The sequence below is a fragment of the Lactuca sativa genome, chromosome 9 (assembly GCF_002870075.4).
Source record: "Lactuca sativa cultivar Salinas chromosome 9, Lsat_Salinas_v11, whole genome shotgun sequence".
NCBI lineage: Eukaryota > Viridiplantae > Streptophyta > Magnoliopsida > Asterales > Asteraceae > Lactuca > Lactuca sativa.
The window spans coordinates 96,520,252-96,537,677 of NC_056631.2; the positions used below are offsets into that span (position 1 = coordinate 96,520,252).

Below are 17,426 nucleotides of genomic sequence, written 5' to 3' on the forward strand. Positions count from 1 at the left end.
AAACCATAAGTACGATATTTCTGGGATCCTCTTGGGATATATATGAACCGTTGGTTTGACTTGGTATTTTCAGGTCTTTTGTCTGATTAAAATGTTTCTTCGTTGAGAATGAGTCTTATATTGACTATTTTTGCACGAGTGAGAAATAAACAAGACATATATCTGTTAGATTATATTAAGAAATAATAATAACAACAGTCAGGATCCTGACATGTATTTAGGGATCCTCAGATGTCTTCAAGATTCGGGATTCTAAATGAGATTCAGGATCTTGACCCTGGCAGTTATGCTTTTCAGTTTTAAAATACTTGGAAAACTCAAACAAGGACAAGAAATTGATTGTCACAAAATCTAATATTACTCAAATTTTGTTAGCTTATAAGATATCGGTTTTTACATAAAACATATTATTGATTATTGTCATCGTCAAATTACTTACAAAATTGGGATTTAGAACCTTAGAACATAAATAAGTTATCTTCTCGAATGATATCGACCACTTAACGAATAAAAATATTAATAAACTTAAAAAAAAAAAGTTCTCATTGAAGATGCTTTGAGAATAATAAAATTAAACAGTTTACTTTATGATGATACCTTTAAAAAAAAGTTAACAATAGTGTTTTATAAATGACTATTCATTACCTAATTATAAAATGAACCACATCATAAACCTTAGAACACAATCTTGAAGCTCTTGAAATCGCGAGGTTTTTCCAAGCTTTGAAATCATTTTAAGAACTGCTCAAGAATATCATTTTCAAGATCTGAAGTTCAAAATGTTTTTTGAGTTCTAAAATTGTTTCAAATAGTCAAGGATTTTAGTTCGATTTCCAGATCTTTGTTTATGTATCTAAATACTAATTTATTGGTTTGTTTTAGAGAAGAGAGAAAAGATAATATAGAGTGAAACAAGAAATCTAAAAAATGTGTTCAAAACTCATACTTGGCCGTAAAATATTGTTTGACCGGAATGACCAAAAAATCATATTTGGCCGGAAAATATATGGGAAACTGACAAAAACCCCTATTACCACCTTAGCGGTCATAAGAGTATGATGTGAAATTTAAAAAAAAAAAATCCATAAACAAATAAAACATAAAAAATAATACAATGACCAACAATGGAAATTTAGTATCCTTCTAAATCATTATCTTTGGATTCAAACCCCACACCCTTTATCGTATTAATTTTCAAATTAATGTTGAAAAATGTATGAGATATTTACTTATATGTTATGAATAAAAATGTGTAGGATTTGACTTATGATTTTTACATAGAGTTAGATATTTTAAACAATAATCTTTTGTACCAATTTATAAAAAAATAAATGATGATGTGATCTAAGAATTAATATTGAAAAAGTGTTTACAACGTGAGGGCTTCTCCCCGTGACCTCCGGCAACACCCCACCACCCCCTCTTTCTGTCTCCCATTAATCTCTCTCTCTCTCTCTCTCTCTCTCTCTCTCTCTCTCTGTATTGGAGTTGGTGGAAAAACTAGAAATCGTAACTGGAGAGCAGAGTCACTCACTAGCACATACTTACGCACAGCTTTCTCTCTTCATTTTTAGCAGAAAATCAAGGGGTTGAGACGCTGGTAGTGCGGACTAGATACTAGATCGATAGCATTACAGAATCCGAAAATGAAGGCCAAATCACCAATCTTGAATTCTCCTATTGTTACTCTCGAACATAAGAGGTACAATTACACCTATCTTATCACTTTGGCATCCGTTTCATTAGGGCGTTGCACCGCATTTTACTCGCTTACTCTGTCTATGTCATTGGATCTATATCAAACACTATTGTCACTTGCAATCAGGACATTTTTTGTTTTTCTGGTTCCTTTGTGGTATTGATCGTGTAAAGCTTTAATCATGTCAGTTTTCTTAATGTCACATTGGGAACTCCGAGAATTTTGAATTTTAATGCTGAGCCTGTGATTTATCGGAAGATATTTGTGAACTTATTAACCGGATCGTTGTTTATTTCACTTGATTAACTTTGTGATAAATGTTGGTGATACGACAGAGATGCTTATGGTTTTGCTGTGAGACCTCAACATGTACAGAGATACCGTGAATATTCAAGCATTTACAAGGTACTCCTCTCTCCATCTCTTCATGTCTTCATCCCCTTTCTTATCTACCTTTCACTTTCTGATGGGAACTTCATTTGTACAATTTTCATGGATTTAGGAGGAAGAGGAGGAACGATCCGACAGGTGGAAGGATTTCCTTGAACGACAATCAGAGTCTGCTCAGGCTTCTGGACAGGAAACAGTTGATAGCCCTGATAAGGTCACAGAAGGGGATGATGAAGCTCAAAAGGAAGAGGCGCCTGCAACTCATCAAGCACAGATATGGGCTCACATTAGACCATCCCTTAGAGCCATTGAAGATATAATGAATGCCCGTGTTAAGCAGAAGATAGCTGTTGCTAAAACCGAGAAACTTGATGAAACCAAAAACCCTGCTTTGTTTGAAGCTTCCATACCGGTGAAGCCAAGCATTGAAGATGACTCTGAAGAAGAGTTTTACGATATGGAGAGGTCAGAATCGGACCCAACTCCACAACTCCCTTCAACTGTAAATGCCTCTACGGAACCATCAATTCCATGGAAAGAAGAGTTGGAATGTCTAGTCCAGGGAGGAGTCCCAATGGCTCTTAGAGGAGAGGTAAGTAAGGCTGCATTTCCAATTTCATCGCTTCTATTCCTGTATTCATCACTTTTAAAACTGGATTTCCTCACTATCCACCATTTATTGCAGCTTTGGCAAGCTTTTGTGGGTGTAAAGGCACGTCGCATTGAAAAATACTATCAAAACCTGTTGGATTCCGATACAAAGAATGATAACATTCTAGAAAATCAGATTTCACAAACAGAGAATGGAAGTAATGGAAGTAAGACATCAAGTGTCGAATCTGTAATATGCATACCTGAGAAATGGAAAGGGCAGATTGAGAAGGTGATTGTGTAAATCAACTTGAGTTCTTAGATTATAAATACCATTATTATTACTAACACTCCTAATTCCTAAATCATATGTAATTTTTCTTTCTTTTCATATGCAGGATTTGCCTAGAACATTTCCAGGTCATCCTGCTTTGGATGATGATGGTAGGAATGCTTTGAGACGTTTACTCACTGCTTATGCTAGACATAACCCCTCTGTTGGCTACTGTCAGGTACACATAAAATAAATATTATTATTTACTTCTTTACAACAATAAATATTATTGTTAATTGTTGGATCTCATGTAGGCTATGAATTTTTTTGCTGGATTGTTACTACTGTTGATGCCCGAAGAAAATGCCTTTTGGTGTGTTTGAATTTTGATAAATCTTGATTACATTTTTCATCTTTTAACGTTTCCTGAATACTATATTGTTGATATGATATCAGGGCATTGATGGGAATTCTTGATGATTACTTTGAAGGGTATTATTCAGAAGAAATGATAGAGTCACAGGTATAGTTATTTTAATATTTTAATCACACTAACTAAATCAAGTTATGTTCATTTTAATATCATTTTATACAGTGTAATGTTGCTATTCTCAGGTTGATCAACTTGTCTTTGAGGAGTTGGTGCGTGAGAGGTTTCCCAAACTTGGTTTGTTTTATTTATTTATTTATCGTTGACATAAACATTTAAATAATCCTAATTTTTATTTATTTATTTCTTTTGTGATTGATTCTGACATCTAATTATCTGATGCAGTGAATCATCTAGATTACCTTGGAGTTCAGGTAGCCTGGGTCTCTGGACCATGGTTTCTTTCAATATTTATGAACATGCTTCCTTGGGAAAGTGGTTAGCTTCTATCATTCTCTGTTTAATTACCTAAATTTCATTTATGTTTCTGATTAAATGCAAGAAATATCAGCATCTTTTCTTTTCTTTTCTTTTCATTGATTTATTCTCATTATTGGTTGTTTTTTTAGTTCTTAGAGTGTGGGATGTGCTTCTATTTCAAGGAAATCGTGTCATGTTGTTTCAAACAGCTTTAGCTTTGATGGAGTTGTATGGTATGTATCTCTGCCTTTCTTTCTTTCTTTCTTTCCCTTGACTTTTGTCTCTTATTGTCAAAGATATCAACTTTTAACTTTTTTTGTTGCATATAATTTATGTTGATTCAGCATTGTGTAGGGCCCGCATTAGTGACAACAAAAGACGCGGGAGATGCGATCACATTGCTTCAGTCATTAGCTGGATCAACTTTTGACAGTAGTCAACTTGTGTTGACTGCTTGCATGGGTTATCAAAATGTAGATGAATCAAGATTACAAGTTTTAAGAAATAAACACAGGCCAGCTGTTGAAGCTGCACTTGAGGAAAGATCAAAAGGGCTTCTTATGTTGAAAGAAAATAAACCAGGGGTAAAATTGTCAAACGGTGTATTGTCAAGGATGAGTTCCGAATCTTCTAATGGAGATGAACTTTATTTGGGTGTTTCAGAGGATGTGGAGATTAATTCCCTTCCAGATCTTCAAGAACAGGTTTTCTCATTTTCCATTAGAAATAGCAATGTACTTCTGTTTTAATTTTTAATTTTTAATTTTTTTTTTAAAGATTTTGTGGCTGAAGAATGAGTTGTGCACGATTCTAGAGGAAAAACGATCAGCAACACTCAGGTGAATAGATTTATTTATTTATTTATTTATAAATAAAAACATAATGTTTTATTTTTAAATTTGTAGAGCTGATGAGTTGGAAACTGCTCTAATGGAGATGGTGAAGGAAGATAACAGAAGAGAATTAAGTGCAAAGGTAGCTTCTGTTGCTCTATTTTATTTTCATTGATTTTTTTTATATACTATAATTAGAAATATTCTAAAAAATATATATATTTTTTAAAATGATATTTAGGTTGAAAAGTTAACGCGAGAAGTAGCAGAGTTACACCAAGCTCTTGCTTGCAAACAAGAACAGGAGAATGCAATGCTTCAGGTTTTAATTTAATTTTTAAATAAAAAGTGGGGCCCTTGTATAATATATAATTTTTTTTTGAAGGTTTTGATGAGAGTAGAGCAAGAACAAAGGGTGACTGAGGATGCGCGTGTATATGCTGAGCAAGATGCAGCAGCCCAAAGATATGCAGCTCAAGTCCTTCAGGTTTTTTTTTTTTTTATAGCAACTTACTTTCATTTATTTTGGAGTTTATATATATATATAATATATTAATATTAATTATATTATTCAGGAAAAATATGAAGCAGCAACTACTTCACTTGGTGAAATGGAGGAGAGACTTGTTATGGCAGAGTCAATGTTGGAGGCTACCTTGCAATACCAATCTGGTCAACATAAAGCTCAGCCTTCCCCAAGGTATACTCCTACTCCCCCTTTCATTTCATATAAGGGTAAAAAAGTAAATAACCATAGCATTGTGATTGTGCTTTCATTTTTATTATTATCTGAATAACTTCTCTTTGTTCTTTAGATCAACAAATCAAGAACCTTCAAGAAAGATTAGTCTTTTTGGACTTGGGTGGCGGGATAAGAACAAGGTTTGCTACTGTATTACTTATTATTATTATTATTATTATTATTATGATATTTCATTCCATTTTTACCCTTGCAACTTTCATTTATAGAGAGATAAAAAAAAGTAAAAAATAGATTTCGCAATGTTAAACTTGTCTTGAAAATTACAGGAAAAGTTGGGTGAAGAAGCAAACCATGTAAAGTCTAGTGATGAGTTAAAGAGTAATGGTCTTCAAATGGAGGAGGTGTCCCTGGGTTGATGTGATGTAGCACTATTATGCTATATTGACTTGTACCTCATGAAGTAAAAGTTGTACTATTGCTATGGGTTTGACCATTGTAACACTTGAATATAATATATATTATTTGTTTCACAAGTATACGCTAGTAGCATTTTGTTCGTATTGTTTTTCACACACACACACACATATATATATATATATATATATATATATATATATATATATATATATATATATATATATATATATATATATATATATATATATATATATATATATAGGGGAGAGTTCAATTGAGAAAAAAAAAAGGTTGAGAATGGGAGAATCATTCTCAGCCAATCATTTATTTTTGCCGCAAAATCCTCTATTGTACCGACGGAAATGCGAAACGAATGCACATGTGTTTTTCCAACATAACATATTTCTTTAAACTATGCTAATCATTACCTTAATGTATACAAAAACATAGTTTTTTTCGTTTTTTTTTTTAATTTTTATAAGCTATTTTTATCAAAAAATGATTTTAAATATACCAAAATTCATGATTTTTTATTCTCTACAAATAGACATCCATATTAATATAGTTTTAAGATAAAATAAAAAATTTATTTTTTTTATATTTTCAGCTACCGTTATTCGTAAGTGAATAAAAATGAATCAGGTTTTTACTACAGTACATTCGTTATTTAGTTATGAATAAAAACTATGATTATTCTTTTTTTTACAATTTAAGTATCATTCATATATGAATATAGCATATAATAAACATGGTATATTCATATTTAAATATTAGACTATGCATTCACTTATGAATATTACATAGTATATTCACTTGTGAATATTAAATGGTATATTCACTTATGAATATTAGATAATATTTTCATATCTGAATATTACATAGTATATTATTCACTTGTGAATATTAAATGGTATATTCACTTATGAATATTAGATAATATTTTCATATCTGAATATTACATAGTATTACATGGTATATCGCATGTGAATATTACATAGTATATTCATTTGTGAATATTAGATGATATATTCACTTATGAATATTACACAGTATATTCACATATGAATATTACAAGGTATTTTCACAAATATATATAATTTTTATATGTTATTCACATATGAATAACATACAGACTTGCATATTTGTTTTTTTTTGTTTTAATAATCATATACTGAGAAAACATATTCATATATGAATATAACGTGGTAATTTAGTTCATGCATTTCATCAAACAGTTGGAGTGCATACAATTTAACTTTTTTTAAAAATGTTAAAAACATGATATTTTGACCATTTAAATCTTACAAAAGAGTAGATTGATATAGAATTATATGAAATTTTTCAAAAAAAAAAAAGCGATTTGATATTTTTCTAACCTCAATTTTCAAGTTTTATTTGATAATCGATGTTGAATGAATGATATGAAGTGGATTTTTGTTGATTATCGATGATGTTGATCTAATAATGCTGGGAGTATAATTAATCATAGATGTTGAAGATCTGATCGTATTCAAACACAATTGAAGGTTGAATTAAAAGAACCAAAAACGAATTTTTGTTGTTAACTGTTGAATCGTGTTGATTATTGACGAAGATCGATGATTGATTAACACTGGATGATGTTGATGATGGTTTAATTGAAGAAATCTGAATGATTGTTGAAAGTTGGAGAAGAAATTTGGATGATGAACGATGAATGGGTTTGAACTACAGATACGTATTTAAGATTGAAGGTTGTTCTCATATTTACAAGTTTGCCACCGTGTCTTTTTATGCTTGAATAAAATGAGTGGCTGAGAATGATTCTCCCATTCTCAACCTTTTTTATTTTCTCAATTGAACCCACCTATATATATATATATATATATATATATATATATATATATATATATATATATATATATATATATATCTTTTAATTGTTCATTAAGATTAAAAGAAATGAAAAGTTGGGAATCAAGGTATTGTAACCATATAACATTTATTATATAGTTTATCCTTTTCACTTAAGATTCTATTTAGATTGTGTTTGACATACTATAACTACTTAGATAAACTATATTATTTTTCAAAATTTTTAAGGGATAATGACTTAAAAGGGTAATACATTATTTGATTTGTATACATTTAGTCACTGATTTTTTTTTGTCCACATTTACCCTTTCAACTTGTTAAACTGTATACATTTAGTCCTTATGACCGACTACTCTAGGTTAGTAGGTAAAATGACTTAATAAGGTAATATATTTTTTACTTTGTACATATTTAGTCCTTAATATTTTTGTATACATTTAGTCCTTAATATTTTTTTGTTTCAAAATAAGTCATTTTTGTTTTTGTACTTATTCAATACTTATGAATATGAGACAATCATTGATGAAGTGTGTAGGGTTGTTGATGTTTATGTGTAACGTCTCATTTTCACAACAAAAAATTTTCATTTTTTAAATAAGGCAAAAGCCCCTGATTATATATTTATTATTAAGAAAACAACGTTTATTCCAAAGTATATTTATCATAAATCAGAGTAATATAAGAAACGTGGAATCCTCAATACTATTGATGAATGTGTACAGTCATGCCTTCGCCTTCCCACGATCAACGATATAACCTAAAAACATAAACAACTGGGTAAGCATAAAGTTTAGTGAGTGATGTGCACAAAAGTACCCACTAATTTTAATATTTATAACCTAACAAACTTAGACTATCTATGCACTTATAGGCAGTGTACCTAGTCAGATTACAGTATAGCTTAGGTAAGCCGGGTGTCGATCACAGGGAACGGTGGATTAATTTAATATATTTGATTATAGGTTACAGGTCACACGAAAATAATAAAGAAAATGGTTTAATAAATTTCAAACTAACAATTAACAACTCTCGATAAACTAATAGGAAAGCACATCTCTTCAGGTACTTTGGTTTAGATAAATTACACCTTAAAAACATAGACAATTGCATACACAAATTCATTTATTCATGTTCACCGATTCCTAACATGATTAGATTCGCGTTCACTATAACTAATCCTTTCGCAAACAAGTCAATTTAAACAGTGATCAGTAGATTAAACTAACATGCTTCCTAGTGTTCCATTCGTATCAAACAAGACTTGTAAATATAGTTAGTCGAATTACTAATTCAATTTAACCTCTTGTTGATGGTCATCAAACAAGGCTCACACATTAATTTACTTATTCTCAAGTTAATCCTAGTTTCACATTCGTTATTCCTAGACTTATAATCTCGATGGTCATCAAAATCATAAGAGACAAGCAATCAAGCAGATGTTTATACAACTCAATTCACTTAACAATTAACAACAAATAATCATCATTAATACGTAAGGATCTTTTAACAAGCTTGGCAAGATAAATTAAACATAAATAAACAATTCAATATAGCAATTAGTCTAGTAATCAAAGCTTCATTCAACCATAAACACAAAGTAAAAGGTTTTTACACCTAAATCAGAAACTAAATACAGAATAGTAACACAATGAAATGCTAAACATGGTCACGTTAGCAACCCATACGATTACCGATACGTATCCGCTCTCCAACCCTTCCGATCTCCGCTCCCGTTAGCTTAACGGCCTTCCGGCCGCCTTCTAGACCCTCAAAACGGCTTAACAGAAGTTTAATATCGACTAAATTAAGTTGGAAGTCGAATCCCCCTTTCTGGTTAGCTGAAAATCGACTTTTATAACCTTTGTAGCCGACTTACGTACGTTGGGCGTAATTCGGATTACGCTGAGCGTATTGAAGATTTCTACGCAATTGAACTTATCTGAGGCCAGCCATTACGCGGGGCGTACCCTTAAGTTACGTTGGGCGTAATTCAATTTGGTCGCTACGCTTAGCGTAATTGCTATTTACGCAGGGCGTAATTGTTGCTCCAGCATTTTTAATTACTTTTAGCTTCTAAGCCCGATTTCCGCTTCAGTATTTTCTTTTGTGCTTTATCGACAACGAAGAGCTGCAAAGCATAATTCAACGCATTATGAGTGCTTTTTAGTTCTAAAAGAGAATAAATAAGGCCAAAATATTATGATAAAGTGCATAAAAATATATATAAAAAAAATACACATATCAAAATACCCCACACTTAGCCTTTGCTTGCCCCTCAAGCAAATTTACTTTTATTTTACCAATATTGCACTAAACAATCCATTTAAAACTCAGCCATTATGTCAAGACCTCAACGCATGCATTTGTGTCTAAAATTTTCCTAAAGTACCCCCCATACTTTAAGTACTCACAATCTTCATAAACACTTGCCCACTTTTTCCGAACAATGCTCATTTTATGCAACCCTCCGAATCCATCCGCAGAAAACCTCCTAACCTCAAGGTATTTTTAGTTGAGCAACCTAAGCATACATAATCTAGAATTACAACTTTTCGATACCACTATGGAGCTCTTTTGGAATTCTTCAATTCTTTGACATTTGATCTTTGATTTCTTTGAATTCACCACCTTTGTTTGATTTGATCTCTGGTATCTTCAACTTTTTGAATTTCTTGGAATTTTGATCTTTTGATCTTCACTTTATTTGCTCCAAAATTCTTCAAACTTTAATCGTAATTCTCCTTTTTTTTTATTACATGTACCTTTCTTTTTTCACTCAAAACCTACATGATTAAGCAGAGACGCTCAACCTCAACCTTTATTGGTTAATGATAATAATTTTCCTGGATACATTTCAGGTTTAGGCTGCTAAACATATTGCATCCCTCAAACCAAGCGGGGTTATGTTTTTGTTCCATGATTTCACTAAAATAAGGGAGGCCACAAATGCACTATAACGTATATTGGCTCAACTAAACATTTGAGTTCTCATCGGATCATTTCATACAATATTAGCAAAATTTAAGTTATCACTAGATTTTTCTAAATTAAACTATTATTTCAAGTTTTAAAATTTTTAAATTTCCTAAATCTAGCAATTTCCTAACTATTATTTCATTTTTTCTTATAATTTTAATTTACTTTTACCGACCCCCTACCCCACACTTATTTCATACAATGCCCTCATTGTATGCTAAAACTAATTAAGAACATAAAAAGGGAGAAAAAGGAACAGACTCCCCTGGGTAGTTGTGGCGAGATCGAATGGGGCTGCTACAAGTTGCTCCAATTATCGCTGAAAGACTGAAAACTGGAACTGTTGCTTCTGAATTTGCCGAAAAATAAAATCAAGATTGTCGACTCCAAAAACGTGGTGCAACAGATTGCAAACAAATGTAATGTATAGTAACCATGACGTGGAAAAGTGTCGACCACGTCGTCTCGTCAAGAATGACATCCTCTTCTCGCGATGAAAAATCCCCCACAACATAGGAAAGTGTCAACCATGTCATGGCAGCCGGGATGATACGTCTTCCTCGCGTCGAAATAGAACTCTATGGTGTGGGAACAGCTCATCCATATCATAAGAGTCAAAATGTCGTAAAAATGCCAATCTTCTAAACAATCGCTCACGAAATCCATATGCACCCCACACTTGTGACAAATTGTGGGTCTTGACTATAATCTTCGAACTCTCACACGACTCTCTCTAGCAACAGTCGGACCTAGCTGCTGAACTTACTGCCAGCTTTCTAAGGGCAAAAATTCTGCAGAATTCTAAACAACCAAAGAGCATCAACATGGAAAACAAAAGTAAAACATCCTAAATTAAAGTTTAATTACATACCAAATAAAAATACTAAACTGAACTAAAAATAAAAAAAAAAACACAAAATAAAAATAAAAAGGATCACTCATCATCTCCATCATCATGCTGCTGTGTCCCCGAAGTACCGGCCCCATCATGTCGTGGCTGGAATGGTGGTGGGTAGGGAACCGAATACTGAAACCCCTGGTGGGCAAAGAATGCGGTCAACGCATCCCCAAACCACTGCTGTTGCCTGTCCACATGTGCAACATATTCACTAAGACGGTCAATGCCCTGAGCTAGGTAGCGCATATCAATCTCTGGCTCAGGTCCCTGCTGCGCTCCCCGAGGAGCAGGTCTACGCCGCTGGACCCGTCTCGGCTGTGGCTCGACGGCTCCCCCCTCATTCGCCACATCATCTGCTCGAACCCTCAAAACACCATCTCCACCCCGCTCCAATACACGCATCGACTCCAACAGCTGAATGCTCACCGGCCTCATATCGTGGAACACCATCGATCTCGTGATCTCACGCATCAGCAACTGATATGATCGGGTTAACCGCGTGATAAAATGCCCTCCGCATATCGGGCTATCCTCCTGAAGTCCCCTGGCCCTCCGTCCCAAATATGCAGCTAAAGCAACGGGAAGGTTCAGGTGCCTCCCAGGAGTAACAAGTGCCCATAGGAAATACAAGTCTGTCGAAGGCCCTCTCTCACTATTCTTGTGATGCGTGAGAGTCATGGAAATCAACCGGTGCATCAATCTGTAGGTAGTAGGCCGTATCATCCTACTTCGTGCAGTAGATGGCGTATAAACTCCTCCCGTAATCTCGGCCCCAAAAGTGTTCTCGTTATAGTCGTCTGGCCGCTCCGTAAGACAATCAGCAAGGAATGCCGGGAAGTGGACACTCCTCGTCTCATCTGCTATGTAAATACCCACTCGAGTTGCAAGCTCTATGACACTGCATTCCCGGCTCACTCCCCCCAGTCTGAACGCAAAAGTTGTCATGTCATTGGGTGCCTTCCTAGGATCATAGGAAACTGTAGCGTAAAACTCCAGCAAAAATTCCCGATAAACATGCTCCTGGATCCTGAACAATCGTGCCCATCCCTGACACACGGACAAATCCACACCACTCGCGTCCGAGTGCGTGTATTGCAAAAATTCCTGGATCAGTGCAGCTAGTCCAGTCCGGGTCGCCAAGTCCCAATCAAATGAGGGTGCTATGTCGATCTCTTTGGTGAGCAGCAAACTCAAACTGTTGACATATCGTGCCCGGGTTGCATCGTTCAGCGTTTGCGGAAATTGTAAGAAACGATGATCGGTCACATCCTCGGGTGGGTTAGTCCGTTGGGTTCTTCGGGCCATAATCAGCACAAATAAACACAAACACAAAACCAAACACAATTTCACAGAATTAACAAATTTTTAAACCAAAAAAAATTGGGGCTGGACATGGTCTGTACGCTGGGCGTACATCCAGCGTACGCTGGGCGTACGTCCAGGTTCCACGAATCTGTGTTCTGGTTCCTTTGCTTGTGCTAAAGTCATAACCCATATCAAAATTTGCAAGCAATAAACACAGCAGGGCAAACACATGGGGGCATATACAGCTTCGTGGTCCATAGCAGAAAAAAAAAACGGGACCACTCTAAAAAAATACGAATCATTCCCATGTCCGTGCCTTATTTAATCACGATTTAGCAAACACTAAACAGGGAAACTGCATAGGGCAGTTAAAAATCGAAGTCAAAAGGGGTATGCTAGGCGTCCGTCCCCGAGCTCAAACCGGCGGTGTGGGACGGGATTGAGACCAAATTAGGTCCTAGGGTTCAGTTCATTGGTCCGAATCAGTCTAATTAAGCCATAATCAACCACAAATTTGTGAAATCGGCCCTTAATTCGAGAAACATATAAACCCTAGATTTCGAACAAAGGTATTTTGCAGCTAATTGCATCGATTGAAACATAAATCCAAGCCATTGAGTATCCGAAAAATTTACTTGTGTGTCGAATTTGACAAGAAAAGAAGCACAATCGAGATTCTTTGAGAGAATTCGCCCGTCACAGCTTATGCGGCGAAATAGAAGTGTTTGAAAGAATAACAAAGAAGTCAAAGGGTCAAAAGATATACCTGGTCGCTGATTTACGCTGGGCGTAACCCCAACTACGTGAAACATCCATCCGCGATCCGGGGCTCATTACGCTTGGCGTAATTAAAATTACGCTGGGCGTAACTGAAACTGAAATATTCCCTTTTCTTTAATCGAAATTCTTTTCTTTTAATTAATTAATTAACGGACTTATAATTAATTATTTTTCTTTTTAATTGCTTCAATAGTTGACGACTTTCCGATGAGTGACATAAAAAATGAGACGTCATAATCACTTATCTTTGTCAAGATCAAACAACAACGGTTGATCAAAAACCTTTGCATGCAAGAATTGGTTTGTGAAAACACCCACTTTCGGGACCCGTTAGAATATTTCCTTTGTTTTCTTTGCACCTTTAACTAAAAGCGGAACAAGAAGTGACCTAACTAGTCAAGAACAGCAAGAGCTCGGTCTTCCACTTAACCACCTCGATACGCCTTGCTATACTACGCCTCGTGGATTGAGTTGGACAAATCGCCCAAAGTAGTAGACTAAACAAGTCAAGAATTCCCTAATCGCTTGCAATCTAGAAACCCATGCAAAAAGTAAAACCAAACAATGTGTATGATCACGAATTCCTGCACATAGCAACAAAAACCTTCCCGACAAGTGAAATGATATCAACGAAAATAAAACTAATAAAATAAAAAAACTAACTAAAAACAAATAACGAATAATCAAATAAACTAAATTAATTGAAAGTCGTTCCCCGGCAACGGCGCCAAAAACTTGATGTGCACAAAAGTACCCACTAATTTTAATATTTATAACCTAACAAACTTAGACTATCTATGCACTTATAGGCAGTGTACCTAGTCAGATTACAGTATAGCTTAGGTAAGCCGGGTGTCGATCACAGGAAACGGTGGATTAATTTAATATATTTGATTATAGGTTACAGGTCACACGAAAATAATAAAGAAAATGGTTTAATAAATTTCAAACTAACAATTAACAACTCTCGATAAACTAACATGAAATCACATCTCTTCAGGTACTTTGGTTTAGATAAATTACACCTTAAAAACATAGACAATTGCATACACAAATTCATTTATTCACCGATTCCTAAAATGATTAGATTCGCGTTCACTATAACTAATCCTTTAGCAAACAAGTCAATTTAAACAGTGATCAGTTGATTAAACTAACATGCTTCCTAGTGTTCAGTTCGTATCAAGCAAGACTTGTAAATATAGTTAATCGAATTACTAATTCAATTTAACCTCTTGTTGATGGTCATCAAACAAGGCTCACACATTAATTTACTTATTCTCAAGTTAATCCTAGTTTCACATTCGTTATTCCTAGACTTATAATCTCGATGGTCATCAAAATCATAAGAGACAAGCAATCAAGCAGATGTTTATACAACTCAATTCACTTAACAATTAACAACAAATAATCATCATTAATACGTAAGGATCTTTTAACAAGCTTGGCAAGATAAATTAAACATAAATAAACAATTCAATATAGCAATTAGTCTAATAATCAAAGCTTCATTCAGCCATAAACACAAAGTAAAAGGTTTTTACACCTAAATCAGAAACTAAATACATAATAGTAACACAATGGAATGCTAAACATGGTCACGTTAGCAACCCATAGGATTACCGATACGTATCCGCTCTCCAACCCTTCCGATCTCCGCTCCCGTTAGCTTAACGGCCTTCCGGCCGCCTTCTAGACCCTCAAAACGGCTTAACAGAAGTTTAATATCGACTAAATTAAGTTGGAAGTCGAATCCCCCTTTCTGGTTAGCTGAAAATCGACTTTTATAACCTTTGTAGCCGACTTACGTACGTTGGGCGTAAGTCGGATTACGCTGGGCGTACTGAAGATTTCTACGCGATTGAACTTATCCGAGGCCAGCCATTACGCGGGGCGTACCCTTAAGTTACGCTGGGCGTAATTCAATTTGGTCGCTACGCTTAGCGTAATTGCTATTTACGCGGGGCATAATTGTTGCTCCAGCATTTTTAATTACTTTTAGCTTCTAAGCCCGGTTTCCGCTTCAGTATTTTCTTTTGTGCTTTATCGACAACGAAGAGCTGCAAAACATAATTCAACGCATTATGAGTGCTTTTTAGTTCTAAAAGAGAATAAATAAGGCCAAAATATTATGATAAAGTGCATAAATATATATATATATATATATATATATATATATATATATATAAATACACATATCAGTGAGTTTCCCCCAAAATACTTGATACAACAAACGTATTATCATGCATAACGGGCCACACTCATCAGATTGGAATACCTTAGCCTACTCAGTTATCGAACTGGAATGCCAACATGCAACAGGTCCAATCAGTTATCAGACTGGAATACCCAGGGTTCGTCAGCATGCTGCCTTAACCCAACCACTTTTCTCGAGCCTCTGTGCCTACGGCTTACAGCCGACCCACACTAGGTATTTTGGCCTACAACATATAGCAGGATCACCTCAACCTATCCCACCACCATATGGCTATCCTATGTAAGATGTCGCGAGAAAAACCTAAAGAAATCATTCATAAGTACTGAATAAGTACAAAAACAAAAATGACTTATTTTGCAACAAAAAAAATATTAAAGACTAAATGTGTACAAAAATATTAATGACTAAATATGTACAAAGTGAGAAATATATTAACCCTGTTAAGTCATTTTACCAGCTAACCTGGAGTAGCCGGTCATAAGGACTAAATATGTACAGTTTAACAAGTTGAATGGGTAAATGTGAACGAAAAAAAGTCAGTGACTAAATGTGTACAAATCAAATAATATATTACCCTTTTAAGTAATTATCCCATTTTTTAAAGTTGTTATGTTTGACAAGCAAATAAGTAGCTTATAAGTTACGGTGTATGAGATTTTATTTAAAAACAACTTATTGGCTTTTTGAGCAGTCAATAAGTCAAAAAAAAGTGTGTGGCAATGTAAGTCCGAAATCTGATGGATCCAAATCAGTGATCAATGAAATGCAAACAATCAAGTAGAGTGTAGAGTGTAGAAGGAGTAGAAGAAGAATAACATCAAGCATGCACACATCTATTGCTCATAAATGTCAAGTACACCTTGAAAACACACACATACACGTCACTATTATTCCGTTCAAAAGTATGAATTCACTTCAAAAACCATAATTATCTTCAACCTCACACTCTATGATTTTTCAAATTTGACACTGAATTGGCTCTGATACCAATTGTAAGTCCCTGATCTGCTTGTGTATCAATCAGATCCAATTGATGGTGCGGAATCTCAATCAATTGGATGATGTCAGATCAAATAGAAGAGAAAAAGAAGAAGAATTACGGTGAATCTAATGATGTATTCAATAATATGGATGATGCTCCTTACAATAGATTCTCTCACACACTATTCTTTTCTCTAACTTTTTCTCTCTACAACATGCTCTTCATTTTCTCTCTCTTCTAGCCGTGCACTCCTCTACACTCCTCACTATATATATAGGATCTCCAGCCGTACATAGGAGTACGACTGTACACAAATACACAAAAACTACATAAAAATATATTTTCTTAGAAAAACAAAGTATAAACCATATTTTTGACCCAACAATGAAAATAATTTCTCTTAAACTTTTTTAAAAACGAGATTTCAATAAATTAGATTTTTTAACTTTTTAAAATTTGTTATAATTTTTTGGGTTGTAAAAGACAAGTACTCCTTAAAACATATATAAACTAAAACAAATACTTTTAAAAAAACAACTTATTGATTTTTTTCCACTACAAAAAACAACTCATTTTTTTCTAAATGTTTCTTTATGTCATTTTATATATCTTTTAGATAGCTTATCAATTAGATTTACCAAACACTATATCAACTT

The 17,426-nt window shown here is 34.2% G+C and overlaps 1 protein-coding gene across 1 annotated transcript; it reads left to right on the forward strand.

Moving 5' to 3' along the window:
* Positions 1 to 1,393: 1,393 nt before the first annotated feature.
* LOC111895258 (uncharacterized) lies at positions 1,394 to 5,876 on the forward strand. The gene is made up of 18 exons (XM_052767382.1): positions 1,394 to 1,702; positions 2,035 to 2,104; positions 2,202 to 2,681; positions 2,775 to 2,972; positions 3,079 to 3,192; positions 3,269 to 3,327; positions 3,411 to 3,477; positions 3,570 to 3,621; positions 3,730 to 3,822; positions 3,954 to 4,037; positions 4,159 to 4,508; positions 4,582 to 4,643; positions 4,710 to 4,779; positions 4,879 to 4,959; positions 5,023 to 5,124; positions 5,213 to 5,337; positions 5,453 to 5,519; positions 5,667 to 5,876. The coding sequence occupies exons 1-18, from the start codon at positions 1,647 to 1,649 to the stop codon at positions 5,754 to 5,756; spliced, it is 2,220 nt and encodes a 739-aa protein (XP_052623342.1). The 5' UTR covers positions 1,394 to 1,646; the 3' UTR covers positions 5,757 to 5,876.
* Positions 5,877 to 17,426: the final 11,550 nt, after the last annotated feature.